This window comes from Orcinus orca, chromosome 14 (assembly GCF_937001465.1).
Source record: "Orcinus orca chromosome 14, mOrcOrc1.1, whole genome shotgun sequence".
NCBI lineage: Eukaryota > Metazoa > Chordata > Mammalia > Artiodactyla > Delphinidae > Orcinus > Orcinus orca.
In genome coordinates this window covers 12,430,375-12,454,658 of record NC_064572.1, presented here as the reverse complement: position 1 = coordinate 12,454,658, position 24,284 = coordinate 12,430,375, and the positions used below count along the sequence as shown (strand labels likewise).

The window sequence follows — 24,284 nt, the reverse complement described above, 5'->3', positions numbered from 1 at the left end:
AACTTGGTGACCTTTGGAGTACTTCTTGCCATATTGTTGAGCTTGAGATTTTTTTTTTTTAATTTATTTATTTACGGCTTTGTTGGGTCTTCGTTGCACATGGGCTTTTCTCTAGTTGTGGCGAGCGGGGGCTACTCTTCGTTGCGGTGCGCGGGCTTCTCATTGCGGTGGCTTCTCTTGTTTCGGAGCACAGGCTCTAGGCGCGCAGGCTTCAGCAGTTGTGGCTCTCAGACTCAGTAGTTGTGGCTCGCGGGCTCTAGAGCACAGGCTCAGTAGTTGTGGCGCACGGGCTTAGTTGCTCCGCGGCATATGGGATCTTCCCAGACCAGGGATTGAACCCGTGTCCCCTGCACTGGCTGGCAGATTCTTAACCACTGCGCCGCCAGGGAAGTCCTGTTGAGCTTGAGATTTTATCTTCAATGGTAAATATAATATCATTGGTTGCACTGATTAAAACATAGAAGTGACAAGGTCTTTTCAAATGCTGAAAGGTGAAGAATGTATGTAGTAATGGCTTGGTGTAGGGGCAGGTGTAGTCATTCTATATGTCAAGAAAATAAATGTTTGAAAATCCACAAGACTGAGGGTGAAAGCTTAATTCTGTGATCTTTTGGATAATAGGTTGTAGAAATGAATCACAGAAGCAGATCAGAGCTAAAATATCAAAGTCAGCTATCCAAATGTCTGTGGGAAGTCTCACTCAATAAAGCAAAACTTATGTTGTTGACTATTTCATTTCCAGAAGGTGAAGGAAGTAATCGGGGAGCTGATACTCTGAGCCTAATTTTGACCCACTGCGAGGGCTTAGTTAGACAGTGAACATAATGGGAATCCTGAGAGAAAAGTCATGTCATTCATTCAAATGATTGCCTTCTCTGTGCCACGTACTATTCTAGATGCTGTAGATTTAGCAGTAAATGCAACAGAAAAATTCCCTGTCATCAAGGAGCTTTCAAGAGCTTATAGTGATCTGTTGTCCAGAAAACTAGCTTCATGGTTACTTGGCTACAGTGACCTTTCACTTCACCTCAGACACTGACTTGCAGGGTCACAGTCTGGATGTTGTCATCATCTGGAACTGCTTGCTTCAAAAATCTGCGAATTCCAGTATCTTCCGTAGCACATTCTCTGTTCTTCTCTCTCATAGGGATTGATTACCTGTGTGTCAACATTTGCCTGGCGTCTTTCTCTTCCCTGCCCAGCCTGTACACATTTTGACCATATGGATCGTTCTTTCACCTGTACCCCTGATTCCCTTCCACTTACGCTTCTGCTGCCTTCACCCACCAAAACCCTCATTTCAAGACCAGTGATACAATCTGTATTCTCTCCTGTTAGATCCAAGCAGCTGAATGCTGCTGGAGAATCTCAAATAGCTGAGGAAATTGACACCATCAGAAATTCACGTTTACAAGCGCATCAATAAATCCTTTTATTTATCCTGGGTCACCATTCTCTCCATCCTTGTTTTCCTGCTGCTCATTTTGCTTTTTGGTACCAAACTTATTGTAATTCTTCCAAGGACTTGACTTGAGCCTCTCTTCCTGTCTGTAATGCCTTTCTTCTCTCCTTGTCTCCCTTTACCTGTTCTGCTTTTTCTTGAAGATTATCTCCTTCATGAAGCTTCCCTGACTCCTCAGATTGGGTTCAGTGCACCTTATCAGTATGCAGTACCCTGTGTGTTGGTTTGCCTTTGCCACCATAACGTGATCTTCCTGAGGGGCAGAGACTGGGACTGCTTTCACAGTGTGTGTTCTTAGTACCTGGCACAAAGGGAGTGTTTAGTAAATGATAGCTAAATGAATACATAATAAACAGGAAGAAGAATATGAAGCAAAGCTGGAATATAGAGAATTGGAAATGCAGAGTTCCTAAAGTTCAAAGAAAAGATAGGTAAGGTGCCATGGATACAGTTTCTAGAACGGAAAGTGGTTGTAAGATGACCATAGACTGGTCTTTATGGAACAATTGGAAATAATATGTGAGGAAGGTAGAGGTAAAGTGGCCAATTGAACTCAGATTTTAAAATAACGTGCAGAAGAAGGATATGAAACAAATAACAAAAACAAAATTATTTATATATAAAAGAGGAACACAAACCTCTGAAAATAATGAGCTGAGGTTTTGAAAAAGGTTAAGGCTGACCTTTTTACATTTTATATATAGAAGATGAAAACAACAGGCAAATAATAGATTCTTCCTTGAAACAAACTGACCCTATAATCAGATACAGAGAGTAAATGAAACTTCTCAACTTCTGTTTTCTTTCTGTCTTCTCTGACACGAAGAACGGTCTACACACAGACTAATAAGTGTAGAAGTAAGAAGCCCAAGAGTGAGGAGGAGATTGTATCAGAATCTCTGGTTGCTCTAAATGAATTCACATCCCAGGTTCAGGTTCTGAGAAAATTTGTTAATATCATTGCTGAACTGGTAATCTTTGAGTTATTATGGTAAATTTGAAAAATTTCAGAAGACTGTGGAGGAGTAAAGTTCCAAAATTATAAAAAAGAGTGTAGATTCCATAGATTTTAGTGAGTTTGAAGTTACCTTCACAAAAGATTCTAGCGATCATTTTAAAAGATTTGCAAACGTTTACAGAAGGACTAGACGGGCGGTAAAGGTTAAGGAGATTCTCTAAAACTAATTCATGCAGATCACCCAGTTTCTACTTTTGATGGGGATGTACAGATACACATCAGGAAAGTGCTGTAGCTGTAACATACGTAGATTTCCACAAGGTGTTTGACATCATCTGTTCTATCATTTTGTTCTTGGGGACACAGTGGAGAGTGGGACTATAGTATGGGTACAGTTACTGAACAGCAGAACTTGATCTTAGTTACTAACTGGCAGCCATGTGGGAAATCTTTTAGGGGCTGCAGTTTTGACCCTGTTCCACTCATCAGATTAAAACACCTCTCACTTCTGACTCTCAGCTGGTAAACTTGTGGTTTATTTCACTGAGAAGATAGAAGCCTCCAGATCTTGGTCCTCCCACTGCCAGATACACGAGTGTTCCTGCATCTGTACTCATGGACTCTGTCATGCTTCTCACTCCATCGGATGAACTGTCACCGTTGCTTCCGCTTGCACATTGGATCCTCTTCATTTTGCCTCCTCGTTGGCCCTGGTATTATCTCCTCTCATTCTAGTTTTTCATCTATTTTCCTTTCTCTGTTGGAGAAACATGCTGTACAAACATGCTATGATATCTCAGCTTACAAACATGCTGTTATATCTTTTTCTCTTAAAAAAAAAAAAAAAAGAAACAGCCAACAACGACTCCCCTATCCAATGTCCCTTTCAATCTACCACCCATTTCCTTGCTACCCTTTTGGGCAGAGCTTCTCTAAGGAGTTTTCTAGACCCCTTGCCTCCATTTCTTCACCGCTCTTTGCGACTCCACTGAGGCCACGCTTTGACACGGTTGTCTGTAACTTCAGTGTTGCTAAATCCAGCGGTCAGTTCCCGGTTTCCATCTTACTCAACCTCTCAGCGGTATTTGACACAGTTGATCAATCTTTCCTGTTTCAAGTTTTCCTCCCCTGGTTTCTGGGAAGGACCACTCCTGATTTTTTTTTCCCGCCTCACATGTTATTTCTTCCTGGTCTCCTATGCTGGAATCTCCTTGAGTCAGTGGTGTTAACCCCAGGGCTCAGTCCTAGAACCTCTTCTCTGCCCCACTTACACTCATTCTCTGGGTCCCTACTGTTCAATACCATAGCCACTAGGCACAGTCCCCATCATTGCAGGAAGTTCTGCCAGACAGCACTGCTCTGGGTTGTTTCATCCATCTGGTCTCATTAAACTGCATCTATATGCTGATAACTCCCAAACTGACTCACCAGTCGCATCCTCCCAGTTTGGTATATCCAGCTGCCTGCTTGATATCTTTTACTTGCTTCCTGAGAGACCCGTCAAAGTTGACATAGCTAAAGGCGAACTTTATTTTCCCTCCCAACTAGTCTTACCTGTCCGTGAACTGCGCTATTCTGTCTCTTTTTTTGGGGGGGGGGCAAGGAAAGGAGGGTGGGCAGGAAGGAGGCTTCCATTCCTTACGAGAGTTCCAGAGGAACACTCCTGTTTCTTCTTTCTACATCTTACTTCAGTCCCTGAGAAGTAGGAGCGAGAGGCTTTTCTCACTTTTGTGGTAATGTTTAACTTCTCTCTTTCTTCTCTTCACTCAGTATCCAGTGCATCAAACATACACTAATCTCAGAGCCCCGAAATACTCTTTCCCCGGATACCCACACGGGCTGTTTTCTTACTTCATTCAGGGTTTTGCTCGGATATCACATCTTCAGGCATTCCTCGCCAGCCCTATCTGAAGTAGCATTCCTGTCACTCTGTACCCTTATTCTGTTTTACTTTGTTTTCATAGCACTTAGTACTACTACCTGACATTAGAATGGGTTTATTTTTTCTGTCTCTACCACACTAGAATCCGTGAGGGTAGGGATTTTATTTTTGCTCTATAGTCAGTGTCAAAAATAGTAGCTGGCGTATAATGAATGCTCAATAAACATTTGTTTAATTAAATGGCATATTGATGAAATTTCTGATGACATAAAACTAGGGGTTATAGCTAATACATTGTCAGGTTTTGTTTTGTTTTGTTTTGTTTTGGGCATTTATATCACTGTACCTGTCACTGAATTAGAGAAAGTGAAACCTGCTAATTTTCTGGGAAGGTCATTTATATGATTAGAGGCATTTTGTTATTATGCTTTTCATTTATGGTAAATTTTAAGAATATAAAAATGCTAGTAATATTGTTGGGAGCAAGTCTTACTTATTATGTCACTATAACAATAGTTGTATTAGAAGGTGAAAATTGTAATGATGATGAATTTAAAATTTGGCATGATAGTTATAAAGTGCAAAAAGTAATAAGACACAGTTCCTGGCCTTAAGGAACTCATGACCTAGGAGGTAAGACAGTCATATAGATAAGTAGCTGCAGGGTGTCCATGTAGTTTGGAAACAGGGGCAAAAATATATAATGTCCTAAGCACATCTTCAGTTTATTTTTTAAAAAACCCTGTATTTTCAGACTTTATGGACACCCAGCATAATATAGGGTGATAAAAGCTAGAATACAGCTGTGAATAAAGAGTGATGGCAGAGTGAAGGAGGGCACAGCTGACTGTGCTGGCGGATAGGATTATGATCTTGGATGGAGTGAGACTCCGTGGTTATCCAAGCTGGGCCGTGTAAAATATGGAGCTAAAGAAGCCATGTCAGTTTAAGAGCATTAGAAAAATCCCTCAGCTTGGCCTAGAAATGTCCCTCGGTAAGAGAGAGCAACAGATGGATCCAGTTGTCTGTCAGCCTCCACTTCTGATGGCCAGGCTGAGTGAGCCGGAATCGTTTTAGTATCGTGAGATAAATGGCTCCACCATGTAGTAGTCCAAGCTAGAGGGTGCCGGTAGTCAGCTCAGTTCACACAAGACCTCCTCATGCTCATGATTTTTTTACATCTTTATTGGAGTGTAATTGCTTTACAATGGTGTGTTAGTTTCTGCTCCATGATTTGATTGATAATTTCCCCGCCCAAATTCTAGAGTTAAAACTACAGGGATGATGCAGTAGGAGCAGGTCTGGAAGGTGTTTTGAGACTCCATTCCAGGGCTGTTTCGTTTGGTCGAGCAGTTGATGCACTGGTGCTTGGCCAGTGGAGTGGGCGAGTAGGACTGAAATCTAGCCTGTGCTTTGATAGCTGTGTGCCATGGGCTGCATCAGCCTAGGAGGAGGTGCTTTTTCCCTAATTCACACAAAGTCCTATGTAGTGTTAACAGCAGCTCTGTCCTATTTCCTGCCTACTCTATTCTCAAGGGCCTAGAATAGTGTGTACGAGAACTGTTTGTCAAGCTGGAAGGAATTCAAGACAGTTCTCTAGATTTGAGCATTTTAAAGCAATTAAAGGTCGTTTTGATTTTATAAACTTGTGGTTCAAAATAAACCTTTATGTTTGCCTTATAACTGTAATAAGGAAGTTTTTTCTCATGCCTCTGCCTGGTAAAAACTGTAGAGAAGGAGAAAACTACAGAGAAGCACCTTCTTGCTACCCCAGAAGTAGGAATTTATCCTTTGGTATTCTAGAAATAGTCTTCATTGTGTTATACACAAAAGATTAATTCATTTTTAAAAATTCAACAAGGATAGGAAATTTGGTGGTGATTTATTCATTGTTTGGCTGTAGTAGTTTCTGATTTCTCATATATCCTCAACCTAGATTTCATTGTTAAGAAGACTGATGTTGCCTGATTCTCCTTCCTCTGTAGGGATTTACCTGGAGGTTATAAGTTGGGGGTTGGGAGAAGAGCCGTGGGGAGCTACAGTCAGGTTACCTTCTTCAGATCAAATATGTTCCAAGACTCCATCTCTCAAGACACCATTCTTGAAGCTACAGGCATTTTTTAGTGTGTTCCTGAGATTCAAAAAAATCGTTGTCTGTTTCATACATCAGATATGAAGACTGGCCTCTTGTTTTTATGTCAGAACTTCAGTTGTTAAAAATATTTGTTTTACTATTGCTGTTAATATCGTTCTCCTTTTTTTTTTTTTGGTAGGTGAAGCTTTGTTCTAAGATTATTTGTTTCGTCTAGTTCATGAACTCAAATCATAGAGACCCTAAATGTTACAGAAGTGTTGAAAGATTGGTAAGTATTTAATGTAACATATATTAGCAGTCAAAATCCTTGGTTCAGTCCAAGACTTTGAAACTATATAGTTATGTGACATTAAATTTTTAAACCCCAAAGTGAAAACAGCTAAACTTTCTAGATATGTAAATTGTGGCTTATTCATACCATGGCATATTGCACAGTGGTTTAAAGGAATGAACTTAATGTCGAGAGGGAAAAGCAAAGTTATGAGAGGATGCATATAGTATACTATTTTTTATTAATTTTTATTGGAGTATTGTTGCTTCACAATGTTGTGTTAGTTTCTGCTGTGCAGCAAAGTGAATCAGTTATACATACACATATATCCACTCTTTTTGAGATTCCCTTCCCATCTAGGTCACCACAGAGCACTGAGTAGACTTCCCTGTGCTTTACAGTAGGTTCTCCTTAGTTATCTATTTTATATATAGTAGAGTATATGTATCAATCTCAATCTCCCAATTCATCCCACCCACCTATAATATACTGTTTATATAAAGTGTTAAAAATAACTAAAACAGTACTGAATATTTTATGGCTGTAACATATCAAAATTATAAAAATATGTATGGAAATGATAAACAGCAACTAGAGAGGTGGAAGAGGTGTGGGTGGAGTGTGGCTTTCCTGTACTATAAGGTGTGAGTTCTTTACACACATACACACACACACACACACCCCCACACATGGGAACTGAACTGAACATAGCATAATGTTAATACTTGCTAGATCTGAGGTCTGAGCATTGGCTATAACCTCACGTTATACGTTCTTTGCACTTTTCTGGGTATTTTAAATATTCCAAAAAAATCTTTAAAAATTACCATGCAATCATCTTTTCAGTTGACATTTAGAATGGCTGAAAGGCAACAGGTAAATTCAGCATTCCTATTAGATGCATAGGAAGAAATAAGTATTTCTTAATGTGCAAAGCAAAAGTGTCCCCATCACCCCTACCAGTGTTGTTCTGCTAGTACTCATGCAATTGAAAGAGTAGAAAGTGTGTGAATATTGGATAGAAAAATTCAGAATTTTTGTTATTTGTAGATGACAGGGTTTTATATCTAGAAATTCTGAGAAAATCAATAAGAGAGTTCAGTGAGAAGTTTGGACATATGAGTAAAGTTTGGATATCTCAAAATAAATCTACTTCCTATAGGCCTCCTATATACCAGTTTTCTATCCAAGTAAGAATGTATCAATATAATGGAAAATAAAATCCCATTCAGAATAATGGCAAAAACCATAAAACACCTTGGAATAAACCTAACAGAAATGTGTGAAGCCTATTATATGAAGTAACAGCAATTTCTACTTCAAGGAAATAATAGGATAAATGTACAAATATTGTAAGGATGTTTATTTCAGCTTTGTTTATGATAATAAGAAACTAGAGATAACCTAAATGTCTAACAGTGACAGATTGGCTACATAGTGATAGTACATCTAATAATGAAATACATGAACTGTATGTAATATATACATGCAGTGGAATGTATTAAAAAGAGTAACTATTAAACAGAGTAAAAGAGAGCTCATGGGAAAAGATTTCTGAAATATCTAAATGAAACAAGCAGGTAATAGATCATCTATATGTAATACCCTATATATGTAACTGTGTGTATATTTTATACACGTTTTTAAATCAGGAAAAATGTTTCTGCATATATTATAATACTTTTTACTGACATGGCATCTTGTGCTTTTGGGAAGTGGGATTGAAATTATTTCCTCATTAATTGTCTAAAAATTCACATTGATTTTCATTATCTTAATTTCTTGAAGATAGGCCCGAATTATTACCACAGTTTTTTAGTTTTTCACATTTTTATTGTTCGTAAAGTTGCAGTGTGCCTTGCAAATGATGGTGTCTTAGAAACACTGTCAGTGGGCTGCAGTTGTGGAAGAGTTGTTCTTGTGTGCCCATGAGGTGACCTGGGTCATAGCTGTTCACATTGTCAGCGCTTCAGTTGAGTAACATGAATTGTTGTACTATATCTGATGAGTTTTCTATGTTTCCTGGTTATTTTCTGAAATTTTCTACCGACCTCATCTGGTAAGGTTAAGAAAGCCACCAGCATCAAAACTTACAGAATGATGTCAGCCTCTTTGGAAGAAAATCCCCGGAACAATAGGGTAGCACTCTTAAGAAATGTTGCATGGTGGATGGTCCTGGTGGTCCAGAAGGTGATATTGTATGGAAAATTCTAAGTGATAAGAAAGCATTGTATTATAGTTTAATTGGCAGTGTTTTTTCTTTTGTAGTGGTACACTAAATAATTATGTATCTTAAAATCAGTGACAGATTAAGTGAAATAAATTAATAAAGTTGGATAAATACAGACTGAATATAAATCAGGTTACTTGATTTATTGAACAATTTTACTTTACAAAAGCTTATAAAGAAGTAATATTATATATAATAGCGGCTATTGCTGCATTTTGGGATAATGAGCGATGTACCTTTTTTTATACTTTTCTTTTCCTAATGTTCAATATTTAAAATAATGGTACTTGTTATATTATAGAGGGGATTGTTATTGTAACAATACCTAGAATTCTGATGGGAATCCAGGAATTAAACCATCAGGCTCTTGAATGAATAGGAACCAAAGTAGTATTAGGAATTTCTTCGGTCTCTCCCTTTCATGTTTATCTCTTTCTGCATCCTCTTGTTTAATTTTCACTCAGTTGGCCTCAGCTACCTCATAGTGACCACCACAGGGTCATCTCTCTGTGACTTTCCAGCACAACTATGCCCCTAATTCAAATTCCTGTGAGAGAGAAAGAAAACTTGATTGGCCAAGGCCTCTTTGCAGGCTGCACCATACGAGTCACATCTTGCAGCCATCGTATTTGTTGGCTGGTCCTGAATCAGGTGTGTGTCAGCTGGTTCGGGCCCAGAGACTGGCAGTGCCTCTTGGCAGTAGACATAGTCACATGGCCCACTGCCTTCTCAGCAGGGACGATGGAAGGTCTTCCCCCAAAGGGTGAAGGAAGACTGCAATACACATTTCATTTAATTTAAGCTGTCAGGTTACAAGGTTCTCAGGGTAACTGGGTGTCTCAAAATTACTTTTAATCCTAAAATTAAACTATTTTGAAATTCTTTGGGGATTTTGTTCTTCATGCTTTTTCCTCTTCTGAAGATTTATACATGTTTTCCTTTACATTTGTGTTTTGCCTCTCTTTTGTCTGCTTTACTGTACTGTTTTCCTTAATCCTAAAATGTCACACTGCCCTTTATTTGATTCAGATGTGTAGCAGGAAATGAAGTGCCATAACATCAGCTGCTAGAATTCTTGTATTTTTATTCACCTGGTGGTAAATCTTTTCCCCACCCACCCCTCATGTGTTTGAGGACGTGGGTCAGTGATTGTGGCTTCTATCAAGTGAAAAACAGTCTATATTTTTAAAAGATCCATTTATCTTTCAAAACATGTACAGCAAGAATATTTTATAAGTTATGCGTTTACTTTTATTCTGCAGTGAGGCGTTTAAGAGAGGAAGTCAGCGTCTACCTTAACTGCCACCACTCCCTAGTGTCTTCTCTCCCCGCGTTTTCACGTACCCGTGCATGGTTCCACTCAGCCATTTCACGCCCAGGACTAATTTCTGCCATGTAGGAATATTTAAGGAGCCCCTGACTAGGTCGGAACTATGTCTGAAAAGATTATAAGGCTAGATACCAATGCCCGGTAATTTAAAGTTAGTCTTCAGTTAAAAACAAACAGCAACAAAAACACATAGTTTTAAACATAATTTTTAGTTTTTCTAATCTCTCTTCTATTACTTATTTTATAGCTCGGTCATGAGCACTGACAGTAACTCATTGGCACGTGAATTTCTGACGGATGTCAACCGGCTTTGCAATGCGGTGGTCCAGAGAGTGGGGGCCAGGGAGGAAGAAGAGGAGGAGACACACATGGCAACCCTTGGACAATACCTCGTCCACGGCCGAGGATTTCTGTTACTTACCAAGCTAAATTCTATTATTGATCAGGTAACATTTTCATATCAAATCATTTTTTTCATCACTAAATTTTAGTTAATTATAGATACGTAATTTCTGGGTTACATAATTTCTGAGAGTCTCTTTGAGATAAAGTTCTATGTCTCACATCACTCAGACAAGGAAAAGTAGCCCCATTTGTGAACATATTATTTATTTGGATACTTTTCAAAATGTCTAAAATACCTTACAGTTATATATAGCCTTTCTTCTAAAATGGTTTCATATACACTATGCTTTTTATCCTAATTCCAGTGTGAGATAACTATGATTATTAGTAGAGATAAGATCACGATTCAGAAACATCATGCATTTGCACTTTCAGTAAGTATCAGGTATGTTTTTGAAAAGTTTAGTGTAAATGATATCTAGGGAACTTGCCAATTCTGGGGTGAAAAAAGTAGAGAATCCTTTGTGTAAGCTAATAATTACTAAGTCTTTCATCTTGTACACATCTAGTTTTTCATACACTACTGTGTTTGCTTAAACTATGGTAAGACCATATGGTATTTTGCTGTTTCCTTGTTACAGAATTAACAGAATTTTAAAGCTAGTTGGGACTATGGAGATGTTTTCATCTAACCTCCTTTGGTAGGTGAAAGACCGAGATCTGGAAACATTAAGTAGCTCATACAAGGTTAACTTGAAGCCCAGATGTGATTTATATCTATTTCATTTTAGTAGAAAACAAATACTTATTTTATGAAGGAAAAGTCCACCATCTACTAATTAATGCAGTTAGATAATAATATTTCAATTAACTTGAATTTAAAGGATAATAAGGGCTCTGTAGCACCAATATGATGGACAGCTTTAAACACTTTAAATGCTACTGGCTTTAGATGTAAACTTAACCATTGTAAAATAAAATTTCTTTGCCATGAAAGCATTTTGCTAATAAATACATATATTGGATAAACATAGATACTAAAATTAAACAGTATCTGTTTTCACTCTAAGCTAAGGAACCTAACAACTATAAATCAGGACGTATTTGTTCATTGTGGTGTCTACCTGTCATGGAATTTTCCAGAATATTTGCAGGTTTATGTATTTTTAAATTTTATTTATTTTTATTGAGGTAGCATTGATTTATAACATTATATAGGTTTATATAATTTTATTCTTTTTTCTGAATGTGGTTTATCAAATGTGACTAAATGTAATTTAATTTTTATATATTTGTATGACTTTTTTTTTTTTTTTTTGCGGTACGTGGGCCTCTCACTGTTGTGGCCTCTCCCGTTGCGGAGCACAGGCTCCGGACGCGCAGGCTCAGCAGCCATGGCTCACGGGCCTAGCCGCTCCACGGCATGTGGGATCTTCCCGGACTGGGGCACGAACCCGTGTCCTCTGCATTGGCAGGCGGACTCTCAACCACTGCGCCACCAGGGAAGCCCTGTATGACTTTTCCATAAATAAATTTTAAAATCAGAAAAAATTATTTGTTAGACCACATATAGTGATTTTTTATTTCAAAATTTTGATGACTTAGTGTGCATATCATGCTCTATTCATCTTCTTACCCCACATTAGGACAATTCAGTGCTTTCTCTCTTTTTTTCTTAAGATACTATATAAGTAGCATCAGAAATATCAGTTACCCAGGAATAAATCTGATAAATTATGTATAAATTTCTCTATAAAATTCTATAAAAAATTGTTGAGAGAAACTAAAGAAGACCCAAATAAGGGCAGAACTACATAATTTTCATGTATTGGGAAAAATTAATATTGTAAATATATCTGTTTTCTCCAAATTGATCTATAGATTCCAATGCAATCCCAATCAGAATCTCAATGGCTTTTTTTAAATGACAGCTTTATTGAGCTATAGTTCACATATCATAGAATTCACCTATTTCATATGTACAATTTGGTGGTTTTTAATGTAGTCACACATATGTGCAACTGTCACCACAGTCAATTTTAGGACATTTGCATCCTCTCAAATAGAAACCGGTGCCTTTTAGCCATCACTCCCCTATCCCTCCCATGCCCCTTGGCCCTACGCAAACATTAATCTACTTCCTGTCTTTCTCTTTTAAGCTGTGAAATATCTTTTAATGTACTATTAAATGATTGAACGCATTCAAGTCATAATTGCAACAACATTTTTTCCTATGGTAATATTTTTTAATGCCCTCTTTCCCCCAGTCACTCACTTTCTGGAATATCTGTAGCAATGGTAGTAGGGACAGAAGAAGTAGAAGTAGAGTGAAAATAAATAGCCATTTTAAAAATGAGACTTCTTGGGCTTCCCTGGTGACGCAGTGGTTGAGAGTCCACCTGCCGATGCAGGGGACACGGGTTCGTGCCCCGGTCCGGAAAGATCCCGCATGCTGTGGGGCGGCTGGGCCCGTGAGCCATGGCTGCTGAGCCTGCGCGTCCGGAGCCTGTGCTCCACAACGGGAGAGGCCACAACAGTGAGAGGCCCGCGTACCGCAAAAAAAAAAAAAAAAAAAAAGAGACTTCTCAAAGTTAATTGTTTAAACCAGAAAATGGAGAATGATCTTTTGGTTCTTTAAGGGGAATTTAATTGCATAAGATTTAATCATTTAAAATGGAATCAAAACACTAGAGGCTGTACAGGAGGAACTTTAGCTTTTTTTTTTTTAATTGGGGTATAGTTGTTTTACAATGTTGTGTTAGTTTCTGTTGTACAGCAAAGTGAAGTAGAGTTCCCTGTGCTATAGAGCAGGTTCTCATTAGTTATCTATTTTATACATACTAGTATATATATGTCAGTCCCAATCTCCCAGTTCATCCCACCCCCACTTCCCCCCTTGGTGTCCATACGTTTGTTCTCTTACGTCTGTGTCTCTATTTCTGCCTTGCAAACTGGTTCATCTGTACCATTTTTCTAGATTCCACATGGAACTTTAACTTTTGTATCTGTGCTTCTCATGAGTTGGAACACTTCTTGGATACTCTAGAGAAGAGGCAGTTTAAGCCCTTGTCCTTCTATGCAATACTTTTGCTTTATTAACAGATATTTAATATACAGAATTAAGCAGACTTTTTACTGATATATAATTTACATATAGTAAATGCACAGATGTTAAGTGTATTGTTGGATAAGTTTTGACAAATATATACACCTCTGTAACCACCACCCAGGTCAATGGTTAGAACATTTCCACCACCCTAGAAAGTTTTGTCATACTCCTTTTCAGTCAGCCACTCTCCTTCCCCCACTGCAAGATAACCACTGTTCTGACTTTTAACATCTAAGTGTAGTGTTGCTTGTTCTAGTACTTCACGTAAATGTAATCATGCAGTATGTACTCTTGTATCTCGGAGATTCATCCATGTTGATTGAATCGGTAGTTCACTACTTTTTCTTTCTGGTTAGTATTTTGTTGTATGGATATACCATAATTTCTTTAACTATTCACCTGTTGTTTAACCTTTTGGGTTGTTTACATTTGGCTATTTTGAATAAAACTGCTGTGAATATTCTTATAGATGTCTTTGTGTGAATATATTTTCATTTCTCCTGGGTAAATATCTAGGCATATGATTTCTGGGCAAAGGGTAGGTATTTAACTTTATAAGAAATTGCCAAACTGTTTTTACAAGTGGTTGTACCACTTTTCATTCTCACCAGCAGTGTATGAGAATTCCAGTTGTTTTACATCCTCTCTAATATTTGACACTGCCAGTCTTTTTAGTATCAGCCATTCTAAGTGAATATGAAGTAGTATCTCACTGCAGTTTTAATTTGCATTTCTCTGATAACTAATGATGTTGAGCATTTTCTATGTGCTTATTGGCCATCTGTATATCTTCTTTTGTGAATGTCTGTTCAAGTTTTGTGCCCATTTTTAAAGTCAGGTTATTCGTTTGTTATCCAGTTGCTGTAATTCTTTTTTTTTTTTTTTTTTTTGCGGTGTGCGGGCCTCTCACTGTTGTGGCCTCTCCCGTTGCAGAGCACAGGCTCCGGACGCGCAGGCTCAGTGGCCATGGCTCATGGGCCTAGCCGCTCCGCGGCATGTGGGATCTTCCCAGACCGGGGCACGAACCCGTGTCCCCTGCATCGGCAGGCGGACTCTCAACCACTGCGCCACCAGGGAAGCCCTGCTGTAATTCTTTAAGTATTCTGGATAAAAATCTTTGTTAAATTGCAAATACTTTCTTTGTGGCTTGCCTTTTCATTTCTTTCTGCATGCAAGATCTTAGTTCCCTGACTAGGAATGGAACCCATGCTCCCTGCAGTGGAAGCACGGTCTTAACCACTGGAGCACCAGGAAAGTCCCACCTTTTCATTTCTTAACCATGTCTTTCGAAAAGCAAAATTTTTTTCCTGTGTGAATAGTGCTTTTTGTATCTTGTCTAAGAAATCTTGGTCTTGCAAATCCAAAGCTGCAAAGATATTCTCTGGTGTTTTTCCCCCCTAGGGGCTTTTTTGTTATTATTTTTACTGTTAGGTCTGTGATCCATTTTGAATTAATATTTGTGTATGGTGTGAGGTAGGAGTTACGATTCATTTCTGCCCCTTTCTCCTTTATAGTTACCCAGTTGTTCCAGCAACATTTCTTCTTAAAAGTCTGTTCTTTCCCCCACTGAAAAACCTTGCCACCTTGGTTAAAAATCAGTTGACCATATATTTATGGTTTATTTCTAGACTCTCTATTCTACTCCTTACCTGTTATCTATTCTTTCACTAATACCATACTGTCTTGATTACTATAGCTTTTATAGTAAGTCTAGAAATTACATGGTGTAAGTTCTCCAATTTGTACTTCTTTTTCAAGAATGTTTGAAGAACATTCTAGATCCTTTGTATTTCCATATACATTTTAGAATCAACTTATTATTTCTACAAAGGGCCTGCTATGATTTCACTTGTGATGTTGTTGAATCCAGAAATCAATTAGGAGAGAATTGACATCTTACATCTTAACAATCCTGAGTTTCTTAATCCATGAGCATGGTGTAAATCTCCATTTGAGTCTTCTCAAATTTCTCTGCAGTATTTTGCAGTTTTAGTGTAGCGGTCTTATATTTTTGGGGGTAAGTTTATTCTAAATTGTTTATTCTTTTTTATGACATTATAAATGGCATTTAAAATTTTTATTTTTCTGTTTATTGCTCATAGAAATACAGTTGATTTTTATACATTGACCTTGTGTCTTATACTTTTGCTAAATTTATTTATCCATCTTAAAGTTTTTCTGTGGTTTCCTTAGGATTTTCTGTGTAAACAATCATGTCATCTGTAAATAATGATAATTTCACTTCTTTTTTTTAAAGGATAATTTCACATCCTGCCTTGTGTCGACCTTAGGGAAAAAGGTTCAGTATCTCACCATTAAATCTGATGTCAGGTCTAGATTTTTCCTAGATGCCTTTTATCACAATGAGGAAGTTCTCTTTTATTTCCAGCTTGTTGAGAGTTTCTATCCTGAATGGATGTTGGATTTTGTCAAATGCCTTTTCTGTGTCTATTCAGACTATCATATTATCTTCCTATTAATGTAGGTGAATTACATTGATGGTTTCTAAATGTTGAAGCAACTTTGCATTCCTGGGATAAACCCCATTTGGTCATAATTTATTATATACAGACATGTTAATCTACTTATTCTTAGGGGAAAAATGCTCTGCTTAAGTAGCAAAAACGTAACCTTTTTTAATGGTTAAAGTTAGAGTGGACCTATACTGAGACCTTTACAAGTTTTTTGAAAACTTGTAAACTTGAAAACTGCCCAGCCTAAAAAGTAACAATTATCCTTGATTTTTTTTAACATCTTTATTGGAGTATAGTTGCTTTACAATGGTGTGTTAGTTTCTGCTTTATAACAAAGTGAATCAGTTATGCATATACATATGTCCCCATATCTCTTCCCTCTTGCGTCTCCCTCCCTCCCACCCTCCCTATCCCACCCCTCTAGGCGGTCACAAAGCACCGAGCTGATCTCCCTGTGCTATGCGGCTGCTTCCCACTAGCTACCTGTTTTACGTTTGGTAGTGTACATATGTCCGTGCCTCTCTCGCTTTGTCCCAGCTCACCCTTCCCCTCCCCCTGTCCTCAAGTCCATGCTCTTATGGACTTATCCTTGATTTTTTAATCTTGGTACCAATATCAACTAGATGGGTGGCTTTAGTGACTTAATTGCTCCAAATCTCAGTATCCTCATCAGTAACATAAATACATCTAGTTGGATGACTTAAAAGATCTCTTCCAACATAAAAATGATTTGTTTCCATGTAATATTAGATAATAATGGTTTCTAATTTTTCCTGTACCCTAATTATGAACATATATGTAGCTTAATTCTAATGTAATCGGTAGCAAATTACATGATTTATTACCAATACACCAAAAAAGAGCTAATATACACAACCATGTGTTATAAATATACTTTTAAAATTTCCAGTATGTATAATTTCCATACCTATTCACATTCTATGGATGTTCTATAAAGTTGTTACTTATTTTGCTGAGTAAAGTATGAAGTTTTACTGAAAGAGGCTGTACATTTATGGACAAAGTGTAATTTAAAAAATAGCTATTTTATGTGTAAGAGAGTACTTTATTCTTCTTACATTCCTGTAGCATTGTCACTTTAATATATAGCACTACATAAATGGCCTATCATAATAATACATAAAATAAGTATAATTGGAAAATAATCAGACTTTTAAAACTGTGGCTACACAGTTCATTCACTGGTTTATTCAGCAGACCATTATATACCTACTATGTGCTAACATCTCTGCTAGATGCAGAAATACAAGAGCAGAGTCTGTCTTTACCGGGAGCTCATAGCTTTTGAAGGGATGGACAGATACATATTTTTTTAATGGTGACAAAACAGTGTGAAAGTATTTGGGGAGTGTAAAGGAGAGAGTCCTCAGGAAATGCTTCTTAGAGAAATTGACATGTTTAAATAGGGGTTGGCAGTGTAAAGGGGGAGGAGGCATTAGACCAAGGGAACTGCAAATGCAAACACACTGAGGGTTGGAGAAAGATCAGCTAGTAGGGTTAGAGCAAAGGCTGCATGCGGGGGGTTGGCTAGTCGGGAGACTGGAAGGCATAGACCATGTGATGGCAAGCCTTGTCTACCATAGTAAGGAGTCTTAATTTTATTCTGAAAATATTGGGGAGGTTTTTAAGTAAGAGAATAGGCAATGAAAAGTATTCTTCAGATTGGACGAGTCAGTCATTGATAATATTATTAGCAAGAATTGCTTCTGTTGGAGAATAATGCAAACATTAAATTTAGTAAAGGTAATAATAAATAAACTTACTACATCTAGTTCCACAGATTCTGTTTACACACATGCCAGGATTTATCTGTGTGTGGTTGGTCTGGCAGGGGTGAGGGGGAGTGTAGGGGGTGCTGGCATTCCTACTTCTTGGAGGAGTGGGAGTATGATTGCAGTGGAAATGTTAGCCACTGGACAGCAGTAGATAATCCACTGCATTATCTCCCTTTGCACCCAGGCTACTAGATAGGAACAATGAGTACATCAGTTGATTGCTGTGTAACAAACCACATTCCAAAAACTTAGTGGCATAAAACAATGACTTATTTGCTCATGATTCTGGGGCAGTTCAGACAGGCTCAGCTGGGATCACAGGCTCTGCTCCTGTGGTGTCGGCGGGGCTTACATCCGAATGTGCAGTTGGTTGGCAGAAGACTGAGGGCTGTCGGATGGGGCCGTTGGCCAGGCCGCCTTGTCAGTTGTCACCCACGCGGCCTCTCGTCTTTCAGGAGGCTAGTCTCAGCTTCTTTCCGTAGGTGGAAGCATTCTAAGAGGGTGAGGGGGAAGCTGCAGGAAGTCACATAATCTCACTTCTGCCACATTCTGTTGGTCAAAGCAAGTCACAAGCCCGGCGCAGGTTTAAGAAATGGGAACATAGAGTCCAGCACTTGATGGGAGGAAATGACTGTGGCCACGTTTTATCTACGTAGTCTCCCCTCTGGCCACGATTATTAGCGTCCCTCCCACACCCCCTCCCTACCAGAACTCTCAAAGTAACGCTCCACAGTGGCATAGGCCCGAAGTCCCTGAGCTCACGATGTGCGTCACTCCGGGTGCCCTCGGGGCTTCCAAGTGCAGCACTTTGTTTGCAGCTCTTCTTGATTGAGAGGCTTGTGAGTAAAAAGACAGGTAATCTGCCCCCCGCACACCCTGCACACAGTGATGAGATAGGAACAGGTTAACCACACTACACACTTGTATTCAGCAAGCAGGTGACAGGAGGCACATAGCAGCCATGAATCCACTGAAATGCAGCCAGGCGTGCGTCATCACACACGTTGCTCTGGAAGCAGGAAGTATGTTTCTGTTCCTTCGGAGGGGTTCCCTGGTCTCTGGTTCTCCAGGGCTCTCGGCTCCACCCTCTGAGATGTCCTCTCTTTTCCAGAATACATAGCCCATAATTTCAGCTTTCTCATTCTGCCTCCTGCCTGTAAAAAAGTGGGCACCCAGAAGTCTCATCATTTTAATCTGTCTCTGCCCCTTTTAGTCCAAGCTGTGTATTTTTTAGTAATACAACTTCTTTAAAAATATTGTGAGTTTCTTCTGAACCTTAGTGGAGTTCAGTCCATGCCCCCAAAGCCAAGTCTATAATTGTTTTTGATACAGGCCTCTCTCTGCCTTGGGCATGTAAGGCTTGTGTGGAACAACGCACTCAAGATTCTTAGTAGTACTTTTGTCTAGCTAATAGGGTCTACTAGGTACCACCTTAAGTTTTCCTGGAGTCTTAACTAAGAGTATTGCAGCCATTTAATAACCTTTTTTTTTTTTTTTTTTGCGGTACGCGGGCCTCTCACTGCTGTGGCCTCTCCCATTGCGGAGCACAGGCTCAGCGGCCATGGCTCATGGGCCCAGCCGCTCTGCGGCATGTGGGATCCTCCCGGACTGGGGCACGAACCCGTGTCCCCTGCATCGGCAGGCGGACTCTCAACCACTGTGCCACCAGGGAAGCCCTAATAACCATTTTTGATGGGAGAGGAGGAGGACAGGGAACGGGGGCTGGTTGGGTGAACTATGGCCTACAGGCCAAATCCTGCTGTCAGTGATCTGTTTGTGAGCAGCACACAAGCTAAGAAGAGTTGGTGTTTTTAAAGCATTGGTGAAAGAAACAAGAATATGCAACACAGACCATATATGACTCACAAAGCCTAAAATATTTACATTCTGGCCCTTTACAAAGTGAGTTTGCAACTCCTGGTCTAATGCAAGAAAAACTATTAGCATGATGTTTGACATCATGGGAGAAACAGTACATACAATTATCCTGAGACATCAGAATAACATTTGACAGAATTCATCTCTTCTTGACAAAAACTCTAAAAATAAATTAATAGAGGGTTTCGTATACAAAGAGTAGAAAAACCAAAAAAAAATTATTTTATTGAAGTATAGTTGATTTACAGTGTTGTGTTAACTTCTGCTGTACAGCAAAGTGATTCAGTTATACATATATACATTCCTTTTCATATTCTTTTCCATTATGATTTATCATATGATATTGAATATAGTTTCCTGGGCTATACAGTAGGACCTTGTTGTTCATCCGTTCTATGTATAATAGTTTGCATCTGCTAACCCCAAACTCCCAATCTATCCCTTCCCCACCGCCTCTCCCCCTTGGCAACCACAAGTCTGTTCTCTATGTCTGTGACTCTGTTTCTGTTTCATAGATAAGTTCATTTATGTCCTATTTTAGATTCCACATGTAAGTGATATCCTGTGGTATTTGTCTTTCCCTTTCTGACTTACTTCACTTAGTATGATCATCTCTAGGTCCATCCATCTTGCTGCAAATGACATTATTTCATTCTTTTTGGCTGAGTAGTATTCCATTGTATATATATATGTACGACATCTTCTTTATCCATTCATCTGTCCATAGGCATTTAGGTTGTTTCCATGTCTTGGCTGTTGTGAATAGTGCTGCTGTGAACATAGGGGTGCATGTATCTTTTTGAATTATAGTTTTATCCGGATATATACCCAGGAATAGGATTGCTGGATCATATGGCAACTCTATTTTTAGTTTCTTGACAAGCCTCCATACTGTTCTCCATAGTGGCTGTATCAATTCACATTCCCACCAACAGTGAAGGAGGGTTCCCTTTTCTCCACACCCTCTCCAGCATTTATTGTTTGTAGATTTTTTGATGATGCCCATTCTGACTGGTGTGAGGTGATACCTCATTGTAGTTTTAATTTGCATTTCTCTAATGATTAGTGATGTTGAGCATCTTTCATGTGCCTGTGGGCCATCTGTATGTCTTCTTTGGAGAAATGTCTGTTTAGGTCTTCTGCCCATTTTTCGATTGGGTTGTTTTTTTGTTGTTGAGTTGTATGAGCTGTTTGTATAGAAAAACCAAAATTATTTTTAATTCTTCAGATTGGCAGAAGCTTTGTAATAGAACCAATATAAGAATAACTCTTTATTACTATTCTGTTTGACATCATGTTTTAAAAACATTCGATGGTAAAGTGGAGTATGAAAGTAATGACAGCTTAATGTGAGAAAGATGGAGAAATAAAAATTTTTAAAGTGATGTGTACAGAAAAATCCAAAAGATCATCCGAAAACTGTTCAGCAAAGTTATGGAATATAAGTCAAATATATTGTTTCCTTTAACTAAAGCTGTATAGCTAGGAAATTTTAAAAAGATTCTGTTTACAGTACTATTGAAGATATGTTCACATATGTGTGTATAGATATATGTATTTTAGAAATAATTATAAAATTCTGATAGAAGAAATAAAGGGCTTAAATAAATAGCACTTGGGACTTCCCTGGTGGTCCAGTGGTTAAGACTCCGTGCTTCCTCTGCAGGGGGTGCAGGTTCAATCCCTGGTTGGGGAACTAAGATCTTGCATGCTGTGCAGCACAGCCAAAATGAATGAATGAATGAATAAATGAATAAATAAATAACACATATTTCTGCTATGTCTGGAGCATTAAATTTAATTAGCACGCCAAAATTTAATACCATTAATACCAATTAAAATAACTTCATTCCATGTTCCTTAGCATGTCATCCTGAGGTCCTTGATCTGGTGCTCACCTGCCTGTGTAGCTTCCTAAACATCACCTCTGGTTTGAGATCTCAACCTTTCCCCCCAGTAAACTTGCCCTTTCTCTCCCATCCTGCCACCACTATTTCTGGATGGTTAGGATAGGTACTTAATATAAAATCCAGTCAAAACAATAGAATTGTGAAAGGGATGGTGCCTGGCACCTGGTAGGTACTTACAATATGCTTCTTACTACCTGGATGAGAGTGATTTCACTGTTTATTATTGGTATGGGGAATTTAAAAATGTATGACACAGTCATTTTCCCTGCACAGGGGGAAACATAAAAGTGTAAGTATTAAATGAGGAGTAGTATGCTTTCTGTAGATTGGACAGTCTAGAAATAGCCAAGGAATGGATCTGTTTGTGTCACGTACTGCCTAATTTGGCATATTGAGCCCTGAGCTAAGTGGGAAGGAGCGAGAGAAGTTCCAGGCCGTGTGTTGCAGAGGCCAGGGGCAGGAATGCCAGCTCACACAGCAGTGGTGATTTGCCAGTGTACTGTGGGGAAACAAGGGCTGAATTATAAGGGCAGCATGTCTATAGCACTTCTTCACACACCCTTGAGGTTTCACCAAGCTCTGTTAGAAAGTTATTAGTTCATCTGCTGAAGATAAAGACTCAGCTTAGGAGGACTCTGCAGGAATGACCTGCCTGAAATTGGTTTACACTTTTTTTTAAAGACTATATCTTTTGCTGGCATCTTAAAAAATGTTGAGATACATACAGAGTACAAGCTATACGTGTGAATGTTATATAGACATCTTTAGTCTTATTAATTCTGAAGTAAAGCACATAAAAATGGGGCCCTTTGATATAATTTTTACTTCACATCCAGAATTCAAAGTCATTCATGCAGGTAATGTTTATGGATATCTGACTATGTACTAGGCATCGAGTGGCAGAAAAGGGAGGTGATTGCTAAGGACTAGAGCCTGAGCCCTGGAGTTGATGCTCTGAGAGAGGCCTGGGAAGTGTGTTTGGAAAAGTTTCCCATCGTATTTAGAGATAAATCCAGACTCCTTCACATGACCCCCAAGGCCACGTTGGATCTGGCACTGTCCGCCTCGCTGACCTTCCAGGCTTATCTCCTAGCGCCCTCCCCCATGCTATGCTTCAGCCACACTGGACTGCCTGCTGTTCTATGGAAAAGTCAAATCCATTCCCAACCCTTTATATACTTCCTGTGAGCCCTTTGCTTCCCTGTCTTTGCATGGATTCTTCCTTCTCATCAGTTAAGTAGCTGCTCAGGTGGCCCATCCTGACTAGCCAGTTTAAATGTTCCCCTTTCCATCACGCTGTCCTCCCTCTCCTGTTTAATTTTCTCCATTGCACAGCATTCTGTCTGGAATTTTCTTATCTGTGTCCATTATTTTCTGTCTCCCTTGCTAGAGTGTCAGCTTTGTAAGGATGTGAGTATCATCTTCCTTGTTCACCACTACATCCAAAGCATCTGGCACATAGTAGGGGCTCAATAAGTATTTGTTGAATGAATGAAAGAGGAAAATGGGCATTCAGACATTAACCGTTCAGCAAGTTGGTTGCTGTACTAAATTAGAGGCATGAAACCCAGCTTGACCTAGGGGGGATTAGAGAAGTCTCCCCATAGAGGAATTAAGACCTGAGGAATGAGTTGGCATTTGGCAGATGGGAGGATGGTGAGAGAATTGCAAGAGCAGTGTATGTGAGGAAGATGTTTGCAAAGACCAGTGGTGTTCAGGAAACCCTTAATAGCTGGACATGTGGGGAAGGGTCAGATGTGGTGATGGGAGCTACAACTGGACAAGTCAGTAGGAATTGTGTCATGAAAGGTCTTCCAAGCCTGAGAAGGAGTTTAAATTTTACTTTTGCAGAATTTTGAGGCTTTTCATAACCAGGACACTAGGAAGTGATAGTCTGAATCTATGTCTCTGCTTTCTCATTCCCTTTGACTCTTCAGCCTATTGTAATCTGACCTGCACCCTCATCACTCCGTTAAAACTGTGCTTGTTAAGGTCACCAGTGACCCTCTACTTGCTAAATACTTTCCTGCCATCATCTTACACAATTAAAGAACAGCAGCTCTTGACCTGGTTGACCTTTCTTTCCTGAACTGCTCTCTTCCCTTGATATTTCTTGTTCTGCTTCTCTTTGGGGGAAGAAGCTACTTCTCAGTCTCCTTTGCAGGCTGCTCTTCAGGTCCACCATCCACAGTTCTTTCAATGTTGTTCACCAGAGCTCCATTCTGGGTAGAATTCTCTTGTCCTCCTGATACTCTCCCTAGGAAATCTCACCCATGTCCTTAACCTCTGCCCTGATGACTCCCACAGATAGTCAACTGCAAGTCATTTCAGTTCTCCCTTACAGTTTCTCAAGTATGTCTCCTCCTTTTCAATTTTACTATCCGAGGGCTTCAGATCATTATTATCTCTCATCTGTATTGTTTCCCTGTCTCTGACACTGATCAGTCCCTTCCCCTCCCTGCCAATTCCATCCTCTATATAGTGGCAAATCTGATTGTATCACCCTGACCCCCTCCCCACTGATTGATGTGAGGAATTTAAACT

General features: G+C 39.1%; 1 protein-coding gene across 4 annotated transcripts in view; it reads left to right on the top strand.

Annotated features, from left to right (window-relative positions):
* LYST (lysosomal trafficking regulator) overlaps positions 1–24,284 on the top strand; it is a 194,671-nt gene that overhangs the window by 34,309 nt on the left and 136,078 nt on the right. For 3 of the 4 annotated variants that reach the window (XM_049697336.1, XM_049697338.1, XM_049697337.1), the window contains exons 2-3: positions 6,576–6,665; positions 10,476–10,674. In XM_049697336.1, the coding sequence (XP_049553293.1) occupies positions 10,483–10,674 (192 nt within the window). In that variant the 5' untranslated portion in view covers positions 6,576–6,665; positions 10,476–10,482. Of the gene's footprint in view, positions 1–2,876; positions 3,134–6,575; positions 6,666–10,475; positions 10,675–24,284 lie in introns of all 4 variants that reach the window. The other variant, XM_049697339.1, reaches the window with a different exon arrangement.